This window comes from Meriones unguiculatus (assembly GCF_030254825.1).
Source record: "Meriones unguiculatus strain TT.TT164.6M chromosome 13 unlocalized genomic scaffold, Bangor_MerUng_6.1 Chr13_unordered_Scaffold_44, whole genome shotgun sequence".
Taxonomy (NCBI): domain Eukaryota; kingdom Metazoa; phylum Chordata; class Mammalia; order Rodentia; family Muridae; genus Meriones; species Meriones unguiculatus.
This window is the reverse complement of record NW_026843651.1, coordinates 1652828-1671644: the sequence shown is the minus strand read 5'-3', so window position 1 is coordinate 1671644 and position 18817 is coordinate 1652828. Positions and strand designations below refer to the sequence as shown.

Genomic DNA, 18817 nt, shown 5'->3' with positions numbered 1-18817 from the left:
GTTGCCTATTTATGATCAACATTTAAATTGCTAATATGTTCATCTGTCATTTTGTAATTGTTCAAACATATATTTCATTTTAGCAAGATCATATTAATATTACAGTATAAGTGAGGCACCTTAGGTATCTAAACATTTATGCAGAACTGGAGTGAATTTATAACTCTGTAGAAACTTGAGAGAGATCTTTAAGTATTTTTTCTTGTTTTTTATTAATTTTTGCATATTATTCAGGATCTTATTATGTACCTCTCAGTGTCCTGGAACTTATTGCACAGAGCAGACTACCATCCAGCTCTATGATATACACCAGCCCCTGTTTCCTGATTGATTTTGGAATTAAAGTCATCAGAAAATACACCCAGCCTGCCCATCCTTATAAGAGTCAGGAATCATTTATACTATCTCTATTATGTAGGCTCAGTACTGTTGATCTGTTTACTCTCTCTCTCTTTATCTGTTAATTGACATTTCTCTTGCAAGTCTGTATCCTAGTTAAAGGATGAAAAAATAGAGATGTGAACTTCACTATTCAGTTTGCTCCTAAAAAAATTAGTTATTAGATTAAAACCTGTGTGTCACAAATTAAGTGAAAGAAATACCAGAATACTTTGGAAATATTGTAAATGAAGGATACATTTTCAGTATTATAAGTATCATGCTTTCTGTTGTATACATGTGTGAATATTTTAGACTACATTGACCTACAATGATGTGCATGTGAACTTCACTCGAGAAGAGTGGGCTTTGCTGGATCTTTCCCAGAGGAATCTCTACAAAGATGTGATGCTGGAGACCTACAGGAACCTCACTGCTATAGGTACGGGAGTGAATTGTCTTTACTTTTTAAAATATGGGGAAAACTCTTTATTCATTATTGAAGTGCTTTTGTAATTTCTCTTGAGGATGAGGAAGAATGAGGTGAATGGTTCTTTGATTGACCACAGATCACAACTTAAATTTTGTCTTCTTTCCAATAATAAGTCATACCTTTTCTGTTACTGTATTTTAGGCTATAATTGGAAAAGTCATAATATAGAAGAGCATTGTCAAAGTTCTAGAAGACATGCAAGGTAATTTTCATTGTAAGCTGAAATGAATATGGTTCTGAGAAAATTTTAGTATGTTCTGGAAGATTGAAAGAGAAGAGACAGTGTAAATAAACTGCTTTAAATGTATTTATTGATGATGACTAACTTGTTACTAAACCATGTACCTCCACATTAGTTATTTGATGTGTGTTTCCAAGGCACTCCTGTAAGACAAAAATGCAAAGAAATCATAGACAGGATCAATGTTTAAATCATAATTTCATTATTGTTATGAGGTAGAACTGCTATTTGTTTAGTCTCCTAGAACTCAGATTATGCCAAATGTATTCACAGTAAATAGGTGACGAAAATATATCCAAAACATTATGCTAATCAACTAGTCCATAGTAAAACTGGTTTACTCATATACTTGTAGTAATGGTGCTACAAGTGAGAAGGGCAGTTTTTTAGAGTCAAGAATGTTGTTGTGGAAAAACCATAATCCCTCTAGCACATTTCTGTGATGAACAAAAATCAAATGTGTGAATTCATCGTGAAACCATGTCATTTATTATTCTTCTTTTAATAGTTATATCATATATAACAATGAGTACAAGTCATGTTACTATATGTATATTGAAAGAAACAATATACCATCCAGAACAACTAAAAGGTATAGTAGTCCCCATTTTGAGTAGATGTTTAAAAATTGATACCTATTATGCTTTATATCGGCTAATCAGAGCTGCCAGCAGTACAAATAATGACACAGAGGCTTTTTAATATTTTAAAGCGTAGGCAATTTAACTGGGAATATTTTTGAACCATTTTTTTCCTGACACAAATAAACCGAGCATTCCTGATGCATGGCCAGCTCTACCTCTTTGTTCATGTTCATGTCCTTCTGTTAACCTCACTGCCCTGTCATTTGCTTTCTTCTCAGCAGCCCTCTCTCACACAGTTTAGCCCTCCATTTTAAGCCCTGCTATCAGCTGTTAGATCTTTATTATTTCCAATAGATAAGTAAGGAAGGACAAATGTTTACAAAATATAGGACAGGTGATGGGCCATAGAACTAACAATACTATGATCTCATCAGCACTTAGCTCTTTTATGACTCAGAAATCAGCATTCACATACTTTCACACAATATACACCAGCATCAATTAACTGGTTATTCAACTTCATTAGGAATTCTCACAAAATCACACTGCAGAAAATATGTTTGTCAAAGTTTTCTTTGCATATTTAGTATGGTGCACAATATAGGGAAATTTATTAAACCAGTCAGTAGGTTAAAGTCCTGAGGTCTTGCAGTTTTCTACAAATATGTAGTAAAACACCTTATAGAAGAAAGTATAATATAAGTGTGAGACAGGTAACAATTATTTTTATCACCACAGGTATTTTCAAATATGTAAAACAACCCCCTAGAGAAGAATACTGTGAATGTAAAAATAATGATGGAAAATCAAAATGTAATTCCTCTTTACCTTCACACTGAATTGAAAACTTAAGTCACATAGACAAAAACATTCTTTAGTGTAATAAATTCGGTAAAGATTTCATATGTGCCAATTATCTTTACAGGTATGAAAAGAGTCATAGTGGAGACAAAACCTCTGAAGATACTCAATATGACGAAGTCTTTGCACATCACAATAGTCCCCACACAGATAAAAGTATGCATATTGGTGAGGATCACTATGAATGTAATGAACATGGTAACGCCTTTACACATAACAATCATCTCCTAAGACATAAAGGGACACATACAGGAGAGAAACCTCATGAATGTAACCAAAGCCTTTGGTGGTAAAGCCTTTGCATTTAACAGTAGACTCCTGCTACATAAAAGAACTCACACTGGAGAGAAACCTTACAAATGTACCCAATGTGGTAAAATCTTTACACAGAAGAATCCTCTCCTAATACATGAAAGAACTCACACCAGAGAAAAACCTTATGACTGTAACCAATGTGGAAAAGCCTTTGCATATAACAGCCATCTCCAAATACATAAAAGAACTCACACTGGAGAGAAACCTTATGAGTGTAACCAATGTGGTAAAGCTTTTGCATCGAACAGTGATCTCCTAAGACATAAAAGAACCCACACTGGAGAGAAACCTTATGAATGTAACCAATGTAGTAAAGGCTTTGCACATAACAGTAGTCTCCAAATACATAAAAGAACTCACACTGGAGAGAAACCTTACAAATGTAACCGTTGTGGTAAAGCCTTTGCATATAACAGTACTCTCCTGCTAGATAAAAGAACTCACACTGGAGAGAAACCTTATGAATGTACCCAATGTGGTAAAGCATTTGCACATAAAGGTAATCTCCTAAAACATAAAAGAACTCACAGTGGAAAAAATCTTGTGAACGCAACCAATGTAATAAAGCCTTTGCACAGAATAGTCATCTGATAGTACATAAAAGAACTCACACTGTCAAGAAATCTTTTGAATGTACCCAATGTGGTAAAGTCTACGCATTTCAGAGTAGTCTCTGAAGTCAAAAAGAACACATCCTGAAGGAAAACCTCATGAATGTAAGCAGTGTGGAATCACCTTTGTACAACACAGTCATGTCTTAATACATTAAAATCCATGTTGCAGAAAATCCTTATGAATATAACCAATGTAATAAAGGCTTTTCATGTAAGAGTCATCTTGTACAAGAACACTTAGTGGTGTGAAAGCCTATGAATGTAACCAATGTGTCAAAATCTTTGCATGTCATAATAATCTCCATGTATATAGAAGAATGCACACTGGAGAGAAACTTTATGAATGTAACCAATGTGATAAAGCATTTTGATGTAATAGTAATCTCCTATGACATAAAGAAGACATACTGGAGAGGAACCTTATGAATTTAACCAATGTGATAAATCATTTTGACATAATAGTAATCTCCTGTGACATAAAAAGACATACTGGAGAGAAACCTTATAAATGTAACCAATGTGGTAAACCTTGCTTTTCACAATCATCTTCAAAGTCATGAAAGAATTCATATTGGACAAAAAGACTATGAATGTATTTAATGTGGTGAAGCTGTTCCACATTTGTATAACCTTCATAATCATGAAAGAATTCGTACTGGAGGGAAAGTTTATGAATGTTTCAAAATATGAGGGCTTTGCACATGTTTATTTCTTATTCATAAAAGTTTCATACTGGAGAGAAATTCTGAGTACATAAGCAACATGGTAAGGCCTTTGTGTTCTTCGGTCCATGGGATCCAATACAACTCAAACACATGTTCAATGCAAATGAGAAAAAATTTATTGTCACCCAGTCACTACTGGTTGGTTATGGCTACATAACTTCTTGGGAACTGAACTACCCACCTACTAAGCCAGAAAGTTACAGAGGTTCTAAGTTGAAAATCGTAAACATCTGGCCCATTTTACAACGAAGTTATTTTCATCAGTCTTGGTTTAGGGATATGGGATTTGTTTATGGCATTGAGGAATTCACCTGATGCAAAAAGGTAGACGTTACAGTCCAAACAGTCATATCCATTCGTTCTTTTGTTGTTAAGAAAAGGTATTATGTTTTAGGGAGAGAATATGTGGTTTGAGAATGTCACTATCTTAGGGGAAGAGAAGATATGAACATTCATGTTTTGGGAAACAAGAGATGAATCATGAAAGCTGGTCAGATATTGGGAAGTCTGCAGCTTTCCTAGGAATGATGAACTTAAATTGAGGTTCACCCTAAATTTCATTGGACACTGTTATCTAAAAAGCAATACATAGCAGAAAATGTTTAGCATGTTCACACCTACAAATTACTTTTACATGTTTTGCATGACTAAGTCAACTTCAAGTCTATAAAAGAACAGATAGTAGAGAGAAACCTTACACATGTAATCAATGTGATAAAGCCTTTTCTTAGTGCAGTTATTTCCACATACTTAGAAGAACACATACTTCAGTGAGGCCCTATGAATATGCCATATGGTAAATCCTTTACATGGATTTGTCTTTAAAATCATGAGAAAAAGTCATGCTGCAAAGAAACACCATGAGTGTAGTCAGTACAGTAAAATTTTGTGCTTCATATTACCATTATAGAAGAGTGAAGGCTTTAGTGTGTGAGCAAGCTCTTAAAGCCTTTGCATATCACAGGAGTCATTGAGAACCTGAAAGAACTCATTCTCAAGAAAATCTAATAATATAAAAGATTTGTTAAGGTCTTTGACCAGTCAACTTGCATTCAGTTACAGGAGATGATTTGGGAGGAAAATTGTAACAAGTGTCCACAATGTATTCATGCATTATGACATCCATCTTAATTTTATTTCCAATAAAAGCCTAGGAATTTAAACCATTAGGTAACCCTTTTAGATTTCAAGATTCTCTTCAATTACCTGAAGTATATCATCCAGTTGTAAAATTTATGTGCGTGCATTAGTGCCTTTTCTGTGTAAAACACAGTATCAAATGCAACTTCCAAATGTATTTAATTTGCCTTAAAGTTCCAAGGGTATATGAAATCACAATGAAATGGGTATCAGAAATGTCACACATGGCAGCTAAAGTAGGAAACTTGGAGTTCACATCCTCAACCTGCAGTGTGAAGAAGAGAGTGTGAACTATAAATGGTTTTCAGTTGAATACTATCATGCCCTTCCCAAGTAAGATACTTCCTCCAAGAGTGCTCCATTTCCTAAACATTCACAAATGATACCACCAACTTAGAAGGATTCATTTCTCTGACTTCAAACCTACTTGTTAGATTTCTGTTATATGAAGCATTTTTTGATGAAGAAAAATTCTTTAGATGAGACTGTAGTTGCCTCAACCCCTGAGTTAAATGAATGCATGTTTACACAAGTAAAACATTCTTGAGTAAACATATATTTGGTTAAGAATTTGTTTTAATTTCCATTATGTGATCTCAGTGTGTCTTTGTGTGTTTATATGCCTGTCCATTCTGGTTTCCATGAAGACAAGACCCTTTGATCATCTTGTACCAGGAATTACAGAAAGTTGTCAAAAACCTGACCTAGCTCCTTGGAATGAACTTGACATAACTGCACAGCCATATCTCTAGTACTGTAAATATCTTAAATCTTTATATATCATCTTGATGTCAAGAAGTAGAAAACAATTCAAAGAAGAGATTAACCCTATTTGTATATAAGATTTGATGACTTTGGACATAATGTATGTATTTAATTTCAAGAAAAGAAACTTATTAAAATCTGTTTTTTTATCATAGCCTTGTAGGACATAAATGATTCACCATATTCATTTTAATGTACTGAAGGAGATCACCAACTGTGGTTATGGTCAGTATTTTGAAACATTGGATTAGGTATTGAAGTTTGCTGTATGTGTAGTAAATTTATTCACAGAAGTTTATGAGGTTGTTCTGATACTTTTTCTGTTGTGGCTGTTCAATGTTCTAATGCATTTCAACTTGGTGATAGGTATTTTTCTCTTGCAGTGTATAGAATGGGATCCCCATCATCTCTCTGGTCCATTGCTTATTTATGTCAGGCAGTGTATGATCATATTTTTCAAGGAAAGGTCTCTGAGAAACTGTACTTTTTATGTTTTTCAAATTGCATTAAGATGTTTGTTTTCATCATTGCTTGAATATTTGTAATTAGTTAATGTTAAAATGCTCAATAGTATGTATTTGTGTATGTACATATTGTTTAAAGTTCCATGCTTCATGTTCCTGTATTTACTATATGTCACAGCATCTTGAAGAACTGCCTTCTAAGAGAATTATCTAGAGGTATTAGATAATGTAAAAGCAATGAGATTTATTTCAGAAAAGCATGTTGTGTGTGTTTAATGTAAGTATGGGATCTTAGGCCATGGCAGATATATGAAAGATGTGTGACACTTTGTGGGGTTTATTTTCGTCATTGTTATATGATGTTCAAGGTTATGTTGCCAATTTTACATACCACAAACATTCCCCACTGAACTCATTGATACTCAAATAAATGTAGTTGAAACAGTAAATGAGTACAATAATGTCTTCTATTCAGATTATAAACAAATTGTCATCTAAGGATAGAAGAAAATGATGTGATTTGAGTAAGAAATGCTATTAGCAAATGGAAATGATTTACTGCTTTCATGTTTTGGAATGTGTTAATTCATTCTTAGGAGTAAATATTGTTCATAACACTTTTCAAAACTACAAGTTCATGTCAGACCATTGTCTCAGTGGGTTAATTGGTTGTTGCTAATCTTGATTATTTGAGCTCAACCTCTGGGTAGCCTATATCACTCCTACAAATTTTTTCTAATATTTGTGTATATAATTGGGCTGCTCTATATGCAAACTCTAAAACTAGCATATCCATAAATAATAACCTAAATAATGGCCATTGTTGTCACTGGCCAAAAGACCCTTTGAGTTCCATGTTGAGAACTCCCATATGGGATGTAGATAATAAATATCAAAAATTGTCTCCTCCCTGGCACATATACCCTGTAGCATAGGTATGTTCACACAAAAACACTCAAACAATTTTAAATGGATAATATTAACAAAGCAAACAATCCACTTATTGACGACAGAAATTTTCAGGTGTAAATAATTATAACATTTGAAGATTTACTACTGTTCATTAAAAGAAAAATGGTTCTTTTGTACATCTTCTTTTATCATTTCTTGATTCAAGGATAGATCATTTTAAAAACATATCTCCACTTGGCTCAGAAGTGCATCCCTGTCATCCTAGACCTGGGAGTAAATGGTAGGTTAATCTCTCTGAGATTGTGGTCAGGTTGGTCCACAGAGTAAATTCTTTTTTTTTCCTTTTCTTTATTATTATTATTAATATTATTATTATTAATTACACATTATTCATTTTGTATCCCCCCATAAGCCCCTCCCTCCTCCCCTCCTGGTCCTACCCTTTCTCCCCTTTCTACATGCATTCCCCTTTGATCACCTCCCCCTGATGGGGGAGCAGCTTTACCAGGTCACAGAAGAAGACACTGCAGCCACTTCTGATGAGAACTGATAGTCTAAGATCAGAAAGAAGGAGAGGAAGACCTCCCCTATCAGTGGACTTGGGGAGGGGCATGCATGCAGAGTAAATTCTTTGTTTGTTTGTTTGTTTCTTTTTCAGACAGAATTTCCTTGTGTTGCCTTGGCTGTCCTATTCTCAATTTAGAGACTGGGTTGGCAGCAAGTTTGGGCCTCATTCTTCCTGAGTGCTGTTATTGTAGGTGTGTGGTGCCATTCTCAAATCCACAGAGCAAATTCTAAAACATCCATTGCTATGTGGAAGTAACATGTATCAAAATGATTCCAAAAATATATGGTATATTGCAATTTATAGGTTTATTTCCCCTCAAGGATACTGTCCACAGTGCTGATATATGTATTTTTGAATTGAAGTTTTCTGAATTGGTGCTCTCTGTCCTTTGTACAAGTGGGAAATGTAGCATTAAAACATCAACATGATAGATCAGAAATCGTGATTACTAGAAGGCATTGCTTCCTGAGCAATCTACTTTAGTGGAGTCATTTACTTAATTTCAGGTAAGAACTTGTGGTCCAAAATAAAAGTTCCAAAGGAATTTCTGTCCATCATTTTTTTTTAATTACATATATTTCAGCATGACTTTGAGCAAAGAGTGCCCTTAAAGCTCTGATTTTACATTGTGATTACACTCAGAATAGTATTTAATTCAGCATAGATACTATTTAGCATGGCTCAAAGTAGGTGAACCCACATTTGTCCATATCCATATTCCCAAAATGAAATCCCAGTGCTTGCTTTGTTGAAGAAAAGCATTGCTTTGGAAATGGCTCACATGCTGTTATTGCCTGCCACAACAAAAACCTCTTTCACAGTTCTTCCGCATTGCCTAGTGTGATGGCTAGTCTAGGCAGTCATTTTGACTATATCTGGACCTACAGAAAACACAAAGAGTTGGGTACTGTGGGGAATTTTTCATACTCATAGCTTTTGAAATGGAAAAACCCTTCTTTAATCTGAGTGTTTTAAGGTGATAAGATTCACCTTTACTCTCATCCACATCTGTGTCTAGTCTGATTATATCCTATCGATGTAAAGGACATTGAGAGTATTAGCTTTTTCTCTTGTTCTGCTTGCCCTACCTCTGGCTACCAAGTTCATTTTTTTTTACTCTCATTAGAGCTTACTCCCTGGAATTCTGTAATATACTGAAGACCATCTGAGATATTCAGCTACCTGTCCTGAACAACTATTTGCTTCTTCAACTTTTCATTGGTAGTCAGCCATTGTTTGGACTAGTTGGACTATAGCTTGTGAGATATTCAAATCAATAAACTTTCTATATACATAGAGATTTATTCTATGAGTTCTGTTCATCTGTGGAACCTTGAATGTTAGATACATATCTGTCTTCTTTTTCCCTTCCTCACTGAGGAAGATGTGCAGGCTAATAATAATGCACTTCAGTGTTTATCATCACTTTCTTGCTCTTCTGTTAGGTTTGCTCATGCCTACCAGTTAAAAAGTAGCTGCAGTTTACCTGAACCCAACATAAAGACAAAAACTCAAACCCTTGTTTCCTAAACTCTCTTTCTGTAATTGTGGGACAGACTGATAACTCCACTTCAATTTCATTATACTAGTTATGCATCTTGATTCCAGTAAGAAGAAGGGGAAGTATTCGTGGGTGTTGTGACTTGCTGAGTTTGGTATCGCTACACACAAAGTTTCCTAAACTCTTTCTGTAATTGTGGGACAGACTGATAACTCCACTTCAATTTCATTATACTAGTTATCCACCTTGATTCCAGGAGGAAGAAGGGGAAATATTTGTGGGTGTTGTGCCTTCCTGAGTTCGGTATCACTACACACAACGGGGAGGAGCAGGCAGCTGAACAGAGCAAGCTGAAGTGGTTAGTCCACCCTAGGCTGGATGGGAAGACAGACAGGAAGGCAGGAGGACAAGCACAAATGCTGTTGAACTGTGAATCTCTGCATACCTGGAAAAGTTTTGTCCTTGGATAGAAAGCCTGAACCAGGAACCAATATGCTATGCACTTTCAGCACATTCTAACCTTAACAGGTGTTGATATCACTCAAGATTAAATGGTCAATCAGGGCCTCCATGCAGAAGAGAAGGCAGGTCCTTCTAGATGAAGCCCTCTAGGTTCTGCTCCGTTTCTGAGAAAGCTTGAAAGCCCCAGTGTTCTGAGATTTGAAAGTGGACATTGCATCTTTTGAGGGAAGCTCAAGGAAGTTCTGAAGGCCCAAAATGGTGGTTGGAGTATCATTGTTCACAAATGGGAGGTGCAGGATGATAAGAATCACTAATTAAAGTGCTAGGTCCTCCCTGGGCTGGATGGGAAGACAGACAGTCAGGCTCTGAGATATGGCACCCAGTGTTATTGAATTACAAGTCTGCATACCTAGAAAAGTTTTGTCCCTGTATAGGAAACCTGAATCAGGAACCAATAGGCTAGGTACCTTCAGCACATTATAACCCTAACAAAGGTGTTCATGTCACTCAAGACAAACTAGCCAATCAGGCCCTTCAGGTAGACTTGCTTGTCAGGCTAGGAGGCAGGTTCTTCAGGGAGTTATGCTGGAGGTTTTGCCCTGTAGCTGATCAGGTTTGAATGATTCCATGTGAAGTGCTCTGAGCACTGCTGCTAGGTGTTGTGAGGGAAGTTCAAGCAAGTTCCAAAGTCCCAACATGGTGAGTGGAGTGTCACTGCCCATAAATAGAAGGAGTAGGCCACTGAGCAGGGCTGAATGGAATGATGAGCCCTGCCTGGTGGGATAGGTGGGAAGATAGATGGAAGACAGGCACATGTGCTACTGAAAAGCATATCTCTGCAGGTCTGGAAAAGGCATGGGCCTGAATGGCTAACCTGGGACTGGGACTATTATGTTGTGTACCTTCATCAGGCACTAACCCTAAGAGAAGGGTTCATGTCACTCAAGACACTGGCCAATCAGCGTCTCCATGGAGACTTGCCTGCCAAGCTAGGAGGCAGGTTTCATTTACTGTGCATTAATTTTGAATTGATGATAACTCTTAATTAATTGTTGCTACTGCTTGATTAAAGGTGAGCTGCAGGGGTTCTCAGCTATGAGGTAGGAATATCTACACTGGACGTTGAATGTGTAATTGAATGTGAAAATGAATGTGCCTTTTAAGAGACTGGAAAATTATACAGAAATAGAAATTTCTCAGACTAGGGCCCTGTTTGCCCCTAGCTGGAAAGGCCTCAGCTGTCTGAGTCATTTGATCTCTGATTCCCAAGTAGAAGACCTACTCGCTGCTAATGTTCTGAGGTCCAGCTGGGTTGTCCAAGTTAATAAAAGACTCTGGCAAGGCCTAGTAATCAGGAACATCAGTAGAAGGTAGTGTGCAAGTTTTTTCCTAGATTCTCCCCTGATGTAGCTATTGGACGCTCTGAGGGAGGCTACAAACCATACCATGGTATGTGTGTGAAGTGTGTTCTTCCTAGGCCAGGATGAACAATTCTGTTGAACTATGTATAAGAGTCTATTTGGAATGAGATGGACCTGGGTCAGACTGTGGTTCTAATGGTCTATGGGGTGACATGGGCAGAAGCCCTTGTAATCTGACCCTTCTCATGTGAGGTTTCCCAGGAACAGGGAGGATCTTTAGCCCTGGCAGTGGAAAGGTATGTTTGTTATACTAGTACTGTTAGTGTGCACAAACAGTAATTGCTTCTGGTGTGCTATTGGATGACTAATTAGAAAACAGAAAGTCTTGTTCCTAGAAGTTCTGAACCTTGCCTTCTACATCCAATTTTATGTGACAAACTCTATACATAGTTTTGAAACTAGTAGACGTGACATGATTGGGATCATGTTTCAGCAATACTTGATTAGAATCTTTATTGGCTTTCTAGTACCACCAGCTTAAATGGCACAATGCAGGGAAATTCAATTTAAGGATACTAAAGCAATTTCTGAGATGCAGAGGTTTCTCAGGTGTGGATGCTGTTAGGTAGGTTGGATATGGCAGATTCCACATCCTGTGACACAGTCCCTGTGGGAGGAAGTAGATGTTAAATAATTTTTCATCCTTGTTATGTATATGGGATTCAATAGGGCTGGATTTGCTTGAATACACAATTGGGGGTGAAGGGCTGCAGAGCCATAGCCCACATTTTGATAAACATTATTTCCCACAGAGACTGCTTGAGTATGGGGCTTCTCTGTTTGGAAGAGAGATCAGTAATAGCTGAAGGGTTAGAAATACAACAGTATTAAGGTATCACTTGCAGTTGTTTCTGTAGGAGCTGTGAAGTCTGTTTCATGTATTTTTTTGCACATAGAATGAAAACTTACAGGTCAAATTCACATTTTTCTTTCCATAGTTCCCTTAGATCATTTGGTTAGAACTTGAATATATTTTTAGGCATGCATTTTTGGCTGTATCTTACCATCCCCTCATTCTTTCAGAAATACTGTACATATTCTTGATTGTTGTAGCTTTGTGCTAAGTACAGAAGTCACATTGTCCCAATTTGTGTACAATTTCTTTGTAATCCTTTTGAGAATTCTTACGTTTTTTTTTTTTTTTTTAACATGACACATAGCTTTGGGATCATCTTTCCTCTTATACATTTGTAGAAATTTTCTTTGGATTGCATTGAACTTATGCTGCAAATTGAATATAGCCAACAGTTTTTAATACATCATTTCAGTTGTGCTATTTACAGTAGTATAAAGGGGTGAAATACCATTTGTTTTTCAAAGGACACTAAGTGTGTAAATCTGAAAACTGATATGAAAGAATGTACAAAGCCATAAAAGGAGGAGAAGGCAGCAGCTCTTGAAGCCTCAGGTGGGGCTGCTCCTAACTGACTTATCCATTTGGAGCTAGTGAGTGAGCTCCAGCACCATCTCTGTGGCAAGAATGAATAAACTAGTCATTCCCCTGATGCAGGGAGCTATACATGGTCTGGCATGGTGAGCCAGAGACCAAAGCCAGGTATCTGTCCACTCAGCATAAGTTCACAGTTTATTTGAGAAAAGTTGTTTTGTTTAGCTCAGAATTGAAGTCTGTGAACCCCTTGAGACAGGAGTCCATGGGACCCTCTCCTGCACACTACTGTAACTGTCATAATTCCATTTTGCCTCTGTAACTGTCACAAAGGGCATCTCCATCCCCTATGTAGGACCCATCCCAGATTATGCTAAGTTTAAGTGAAAACTCTAAACAAAAATTCACTAATATTTGAGCAGGAAAGCCCATCAATTCCTAAATTAACCCCCCCCACACACACATAAATTATCCCTGAGTTGGAGATCAGACCAATCTCTGAACAACAAAAAACAAAAACAAACAACAACAAAAAAAAAACAAAACAGGAAATCCTGAACTCCCCAAAAGCTCAGAACTTGAAATCCTACCAATCCTCACTCTGAAAATCTCTGCCCTAGAAAGCTCTACCCCATAACAAATCTCCTATGAAGACTGTCTGCTCGCTTCTCTGCTGCCATCTCCAGGGAAAAGAGGCAGCCACTCTTGGATTTCTTCTTCCACTCGCTGGATCCTCCAATATAAATCCCTTTTTTGAGGTTTACTGGATGCTCTGACTCTTAGTGGAAAGAGCCAAGAAGCACAGCAGAGAAGAGGCAAAGGATTAGAGCTGAAGATCCTGATGTACTTCCTCAGTTCACTTGGGGATACCCTTCCATGGAAGCTGTAGCACTTAATGCTGTAGAGACCTCCTCTCAGAGTTGTGTGGTTCTTGGGCTCTCATGTCTCAGGATTCCATTCTATGGGGACCCTGTCCCACCTCAGAGCTGTTTTTTCTTGTGTTCCCAAGTCCCAGGACAGCTTCCCATTTGAGCTGGCAGGCCAACAGATTAGTTTTTGTCTGGAGGAATGGTCCATTGGTGAGAGTTGCCTGTCAGGCTAGGAGGCAGTTCTTCAGCTAGTTATGCTGGAGGTTCTGCTCTGCAGCTGATCATGCTTGAATGATTCGGTGTGAGGTGCTCTGAGCACTGCTGCTAGGTTTTGTGAGGGGAAACTCAAGCAAGTTCCAAATCCCAAAATGATGAGTGGAGGGTCACTGCCCATAAATGGGAAGAACAGGCTGCTGAGCAGAGCTAGCTGGAGTGGTGGGTCCCGCCTGAGGAAAGGTCGGAAGACAGATGGAAGACAGGCACAAGTGCTACTGAAATGCAAGTCTCTGCAGGTGTGGAAAAGGCACATCCCTGGGCTGGAAATCTGGGCCTGGTAGTATTATGCTGTGTCCCTCAGCAAAGTCTCCCCCTAATAGAGGTGCTCATGTCACTCAAGACTCACTGGCCAATCAGGGAGTCTAGTCTAAAGAGAAGGCGGGTCCTTCTGGGTGCCCTGCTCTAGGTTCTGCTCTGTTTCTGAGCAAGCTTGAACATCTGCCTGTGATGAGATGTGAGAGCTGCTGCTGAATGTTGTGAGGGAAGCTCACTCAAGCCCCAAATTCCCAAAATGGTGAGTGGAAGGTCATTGCCCACAAATGGGAGTAGCAGGCTGCTGAGCACAGCTCGATAGAGTGGTGGGTCCTGAAGCTGGATGGAAATACAGATTTGTACACTGTTGGAGGACAGTCACAAGGGCTACTGAAATACAAATGTGTGCAGATCTTGAAAAGGCATGGCCCTGAACAGGAAGCCATGTACTGGTAGTGTTATGCTTTTTCCCCTTCTGCACACTCTAACCCTAAGTGAGGGGCTCATGTCACTCAAGACACACTGGCCAATCAGGGCCTGCCTGGATAAGAGGAGGTGTGTTCTTCCAGGTACCAAGGTACAGTTGTTACTATTTAGGCAGCTTGCTTCTGGGTTGCCTAGCATCTCTGATATCATCATGTGTCATCTGCCAGGTAGCCACACCTGACAGGCATCGTTAAGTTTCTCCTCAAAAGGATCAACCTGCCACTTTGTCTCTCTCTTGCCCTCTTGTCTCTTATCATCTCCCTTTTCTCTGTTGGGGCACACTACTCTCTTCTCTCTATTATGTCTTACTCTCTCCTTCTCACTCTCTCTCTATTTCCATCTAATAAACCTCTTTTATATAAAATCTGCTGTGTGCATCATCATTTCATTGGTCCTGACATCTGGGCTTTTTGTCAGGAAGGACTGTCCTGGTAGCACTCGGTCTAGTCATTAAAGGACCCCTTTAATCTCACCAAGAGGCCTGCAATATTTTTTCCTGTTCTATCTATCCCTAACCACAATTTAAAACCTACACTTTCTCTCAGCTGCCCTTACTGCACACGCCTGTACCTCTGCTCAAGGCTGCTCAGACTCAGCATCCTGTCAGATGCTCTGACCAACAAGCACCAGGGAGGAAGCTAACTCAGGATGCACCAAAACCAGTTTGAGAAAACTGCTCACACCATACGCTGAAACTGCCACTTCAGATATAGACACAGCCTGCTTCTAAGCTATTGCTGTCAGGTAAGCAATTGCTGGGGACCCTGTGCACACACAGGTGGTTTTAAATTGCACTGTTGCCTCAGGCCCCATGGGAGAGATTTTAAATTTTCTGCTGAATGCCTGCCCCCAGAGGCTGTCTTGTAGAGGAGGTTTTTCAGTTTTGCAGACTTCCAATCAACTGTGCCACGTGCATGCAGAGTTTCGAACCAGGCCATTACAGCCTTCCAGCCAGCAAGCACCTGGTCTCTCTGTGCCACCACAGTTGCACAACTCACATGGCGCGCTGCCATGTTGATTTTAAAATAGAGAAGTCACGCCATGCACTTGCCCTGCCCTTACTCCTCCAAAACTCCATGCAGCACATTATAAACACTGGCTCTCAATATTTCTGACCTCAAAGGTACTACTTCCAACTTTTTAAAAAACCTTTTCTTCTTGATTTCTGTACAGTATGCTTTTAATATATAAATATATTTAAATGCTGTAAATTCTTAAATACTCTAATATTTATTTTTACAATTTTCTGTGTTTACATACATAAGACTTCCTCAATCATAACTCTTTTTATTTTATCTCCTTTTAGACTAGGACAACAACAAGCCTCGTTTTAAATTGTTATGTATTTTTTATAAAAATTCAAAGTTACGTTTTACAATATATATGATTCAACCCTGGTTCAAAATAACTTTTTATAATGCTAAAATTGCAAAGTTAAGAAGGTCTATTCAAATTAAGCCGATTTAAAATGTATGTCTAACTGCCTATGTCTTTATTAATCCCTAAATTAATAAATGCTCTTTCTTCTGCCATGAGCTGAAGATTCACCATTAGGCTTTCTGGCTAATAGGTTTGCTGTACTAAATTCAAATGTAATTTTAAAATTGCTTTTTACTGTTCTACAATATTGTTGGTTTTAAAACTCATAACTTAGGGGTTACTATTTACAAGTTTTTATCAATATTATAAATTAAGATCTATTAATTTTAGAGGCATTTGTTTATGTTAAAACTTGATCATTGTGCTATATCTTCACTATCGAAAGGTTAAAACATGCTTGATCTTCTTTTCTAAATGGTATTATTAAGGTATAGTATAGCCTTAGATTTTATAGGCTATAAACTTTTTATATACTAAATCATTCCATAAAACTGCTGTGCTCTCACTTTAATGGACTATGTAAATGACTTTTAAGGCTCCAACTTAACAGGGACAAAACCTAACGTCCTAATATTTAATGGTTAATGAATGCAAGTTAATAGTCAGGCATCTCATAGATGATCAAGTCCTCTAACATGTCCAAAAATATATTTATAGTCCTACAGATGCAAACATCTGTAGATCTCACTGCCATCTTCAATAAACAGCTGAGAATAGTCCTTAAGTCACCATAGAGGAGTTGGTAAAAACATAAGAAAAGAGACTTCCCAACATGCTCATCTACAGCAAGAACTATCCTCCAGACCTTGGCTGCTGCTCTGAGGCTGTTGGCACTTCCAGACAAAAAAAGGAGTCTATTTTGCCAAGTGACTTTTTCAAATACAGCCAAAGAGGACATTGGTCCCGCAGCTGCCTCAACAAGCCATGGCTGCCAGCTGGCAGACTGGCTTCTGAAAGTCAAAATGCTCCCATGCAGGTTTGTCCTCTGTGTCCAGCCATGGATGCTCAACCAGCAGAAGATCCATAGACAATTCCAGCCTTCCAGCTACTTGGCCTGGTGGAGGACAAACAGCTTCTTGATTCTGTGATCTCTAACATTCTCTCCCAGCCCAGGGTAACATTGCAGCTCAGTTTTGGCCTCACACTGGGGTCCCACAGACATATTGTCAACTTCTGTCTTGGGAGACTTCAGATGACTTCTCCTTTCCCTTCATATGCAAGAGATCAGGCTTAAGCCTGTGTCCTAGAGCTCTTACTGTTGTGCCTAGATATAATATGCCTTGTTTCCAGGCTCAAGAAACAGGCCAAGATATAACCTTTTATAATCTTTTAAGCTAAAGAACAGTAAATATTCATAACAGTCTCACCTATGTCTTATGGTAAATAACTAGATACAGAGGCCTAACAAAAATGATATTTGAAGGTCTAAGAAAATGTTTTAAGGTTGGTAAAAACAAGTTATAGATGTTTGCAGGCCTAAGGAAGTGTTTTAAGGTTGGTAAACACAAGTTATAAAGGTTGCAAGGTCTAAGGTCATTTAAGGTATTCTAAATAGGTAAAAATGCTTAATATTTCCTCCTGTTGCTATGCTACTGTTATATTGACTGTCCAGAGCTTTGACCTTTATCAACAGTTTTGATTTATTAACTCTAATTTTAAATCCTGGTATACCACATGCTATCATGGATTTTAAATCTTCATAAGTTTAAGATCAAGTGAGCTTTTGTCCCTTATACTTCACAAAAGGTTTCTGCTTTTTCAGAGCTCACTTTAAAGAATGCTTACACTGTTAACACCTATGTGTATGTCTATTCCATTTTCTACAAGGTATATTTCAGTGCAGACTCCATTTGTAATGCTAACATGTCTAAAGTTTTATCTCCTTCATAAAACTTAAAAGTAATTCTTGCAAACTGCAGGAAATCCACCTGAATCCACATCTCAGGTCAGTTGGGCTCCAGATAAGTACTGCACTTATTGTCTATCTCAGAGTGTGGGATTCCTCCCCTTTCTCTGGTTTTGGGGCTTCCTTTTCCTGGCTTCCTGATTGCTGCATGCCTACATCCAACACCAGCTGATTGGTGAGTCTTCCCTTCTGGTTGGTATCAATTCCTGGCTACCGCCTGCTACATTCATACACCCAACACCAGCCATTTGGTGAGTCTTCACTTCTGGTTGGTGCAAACACTTTGTACCACTCTCTCTAACCTATATCTAAACCCTTCATCTATGACTGTCTTCTCCCTTGGATGAGATTTTTCCTCCATTGGCATGGTTTCTCTCCCACCCCTCTGGCTAGGCAAACCATGTCAGCTATGAAGCATCTGTGCCCTTAGTCTCTGGTCAATGCTGATGAGCTGTTGGAACAGATTGCACCAATCTACTGAGTCAAACCTTGATCTTGGGATACCTTGATAGTACACTGACTTTGACCTGCACAATGGGAATAGCCCATTTGTCTGTTCCTCCAGATTCTCCTTTGGGATGTCTTCTGGAGATTCTCAAATTTCTACACCTAGTGCCCTCATAAAGGGCCTGTAAGCTTACACACTTCTGTAATAAAACTTGGCTTCAATTTCCTTAGATGACAGATCTAAAGCAAAGCCTTTTTAATTACTGCTAGTGATTGGGTAAATGGAGGTTCCCTCAGTTAAATGGAAGTTCCCATGTTCAAGTCTCTTTGATCCAACCCTTCCACCTCTGTTTGCTCTCCCAAAAGCATA

General features: G+C 38.3%; 1 protein-coding gene across 1 annotated transcript; it reads left to right on the top strand.

Annotated features, from left to right (window-relative positions):
- Positions 1-705: 705 nt before the first annotated feature.
- LOC132651261 (zinc finger protein 431-like) lies at positions 706-16025 on the top strand (the record flags this gene model as incomplete). The annotated part of the gene is made up of 4 exons (XM_060376499.1): positions 706-820; positions 1013-1073; positions 3133-3203; positions 16021-16025. Coding segments are annotated over 4 exons (252 nt in total), but the record flags the coding sequence as incomplete, so codon positions are not given.
- Positions 16026-18817: the final 2792 nt, after the last annotated feature.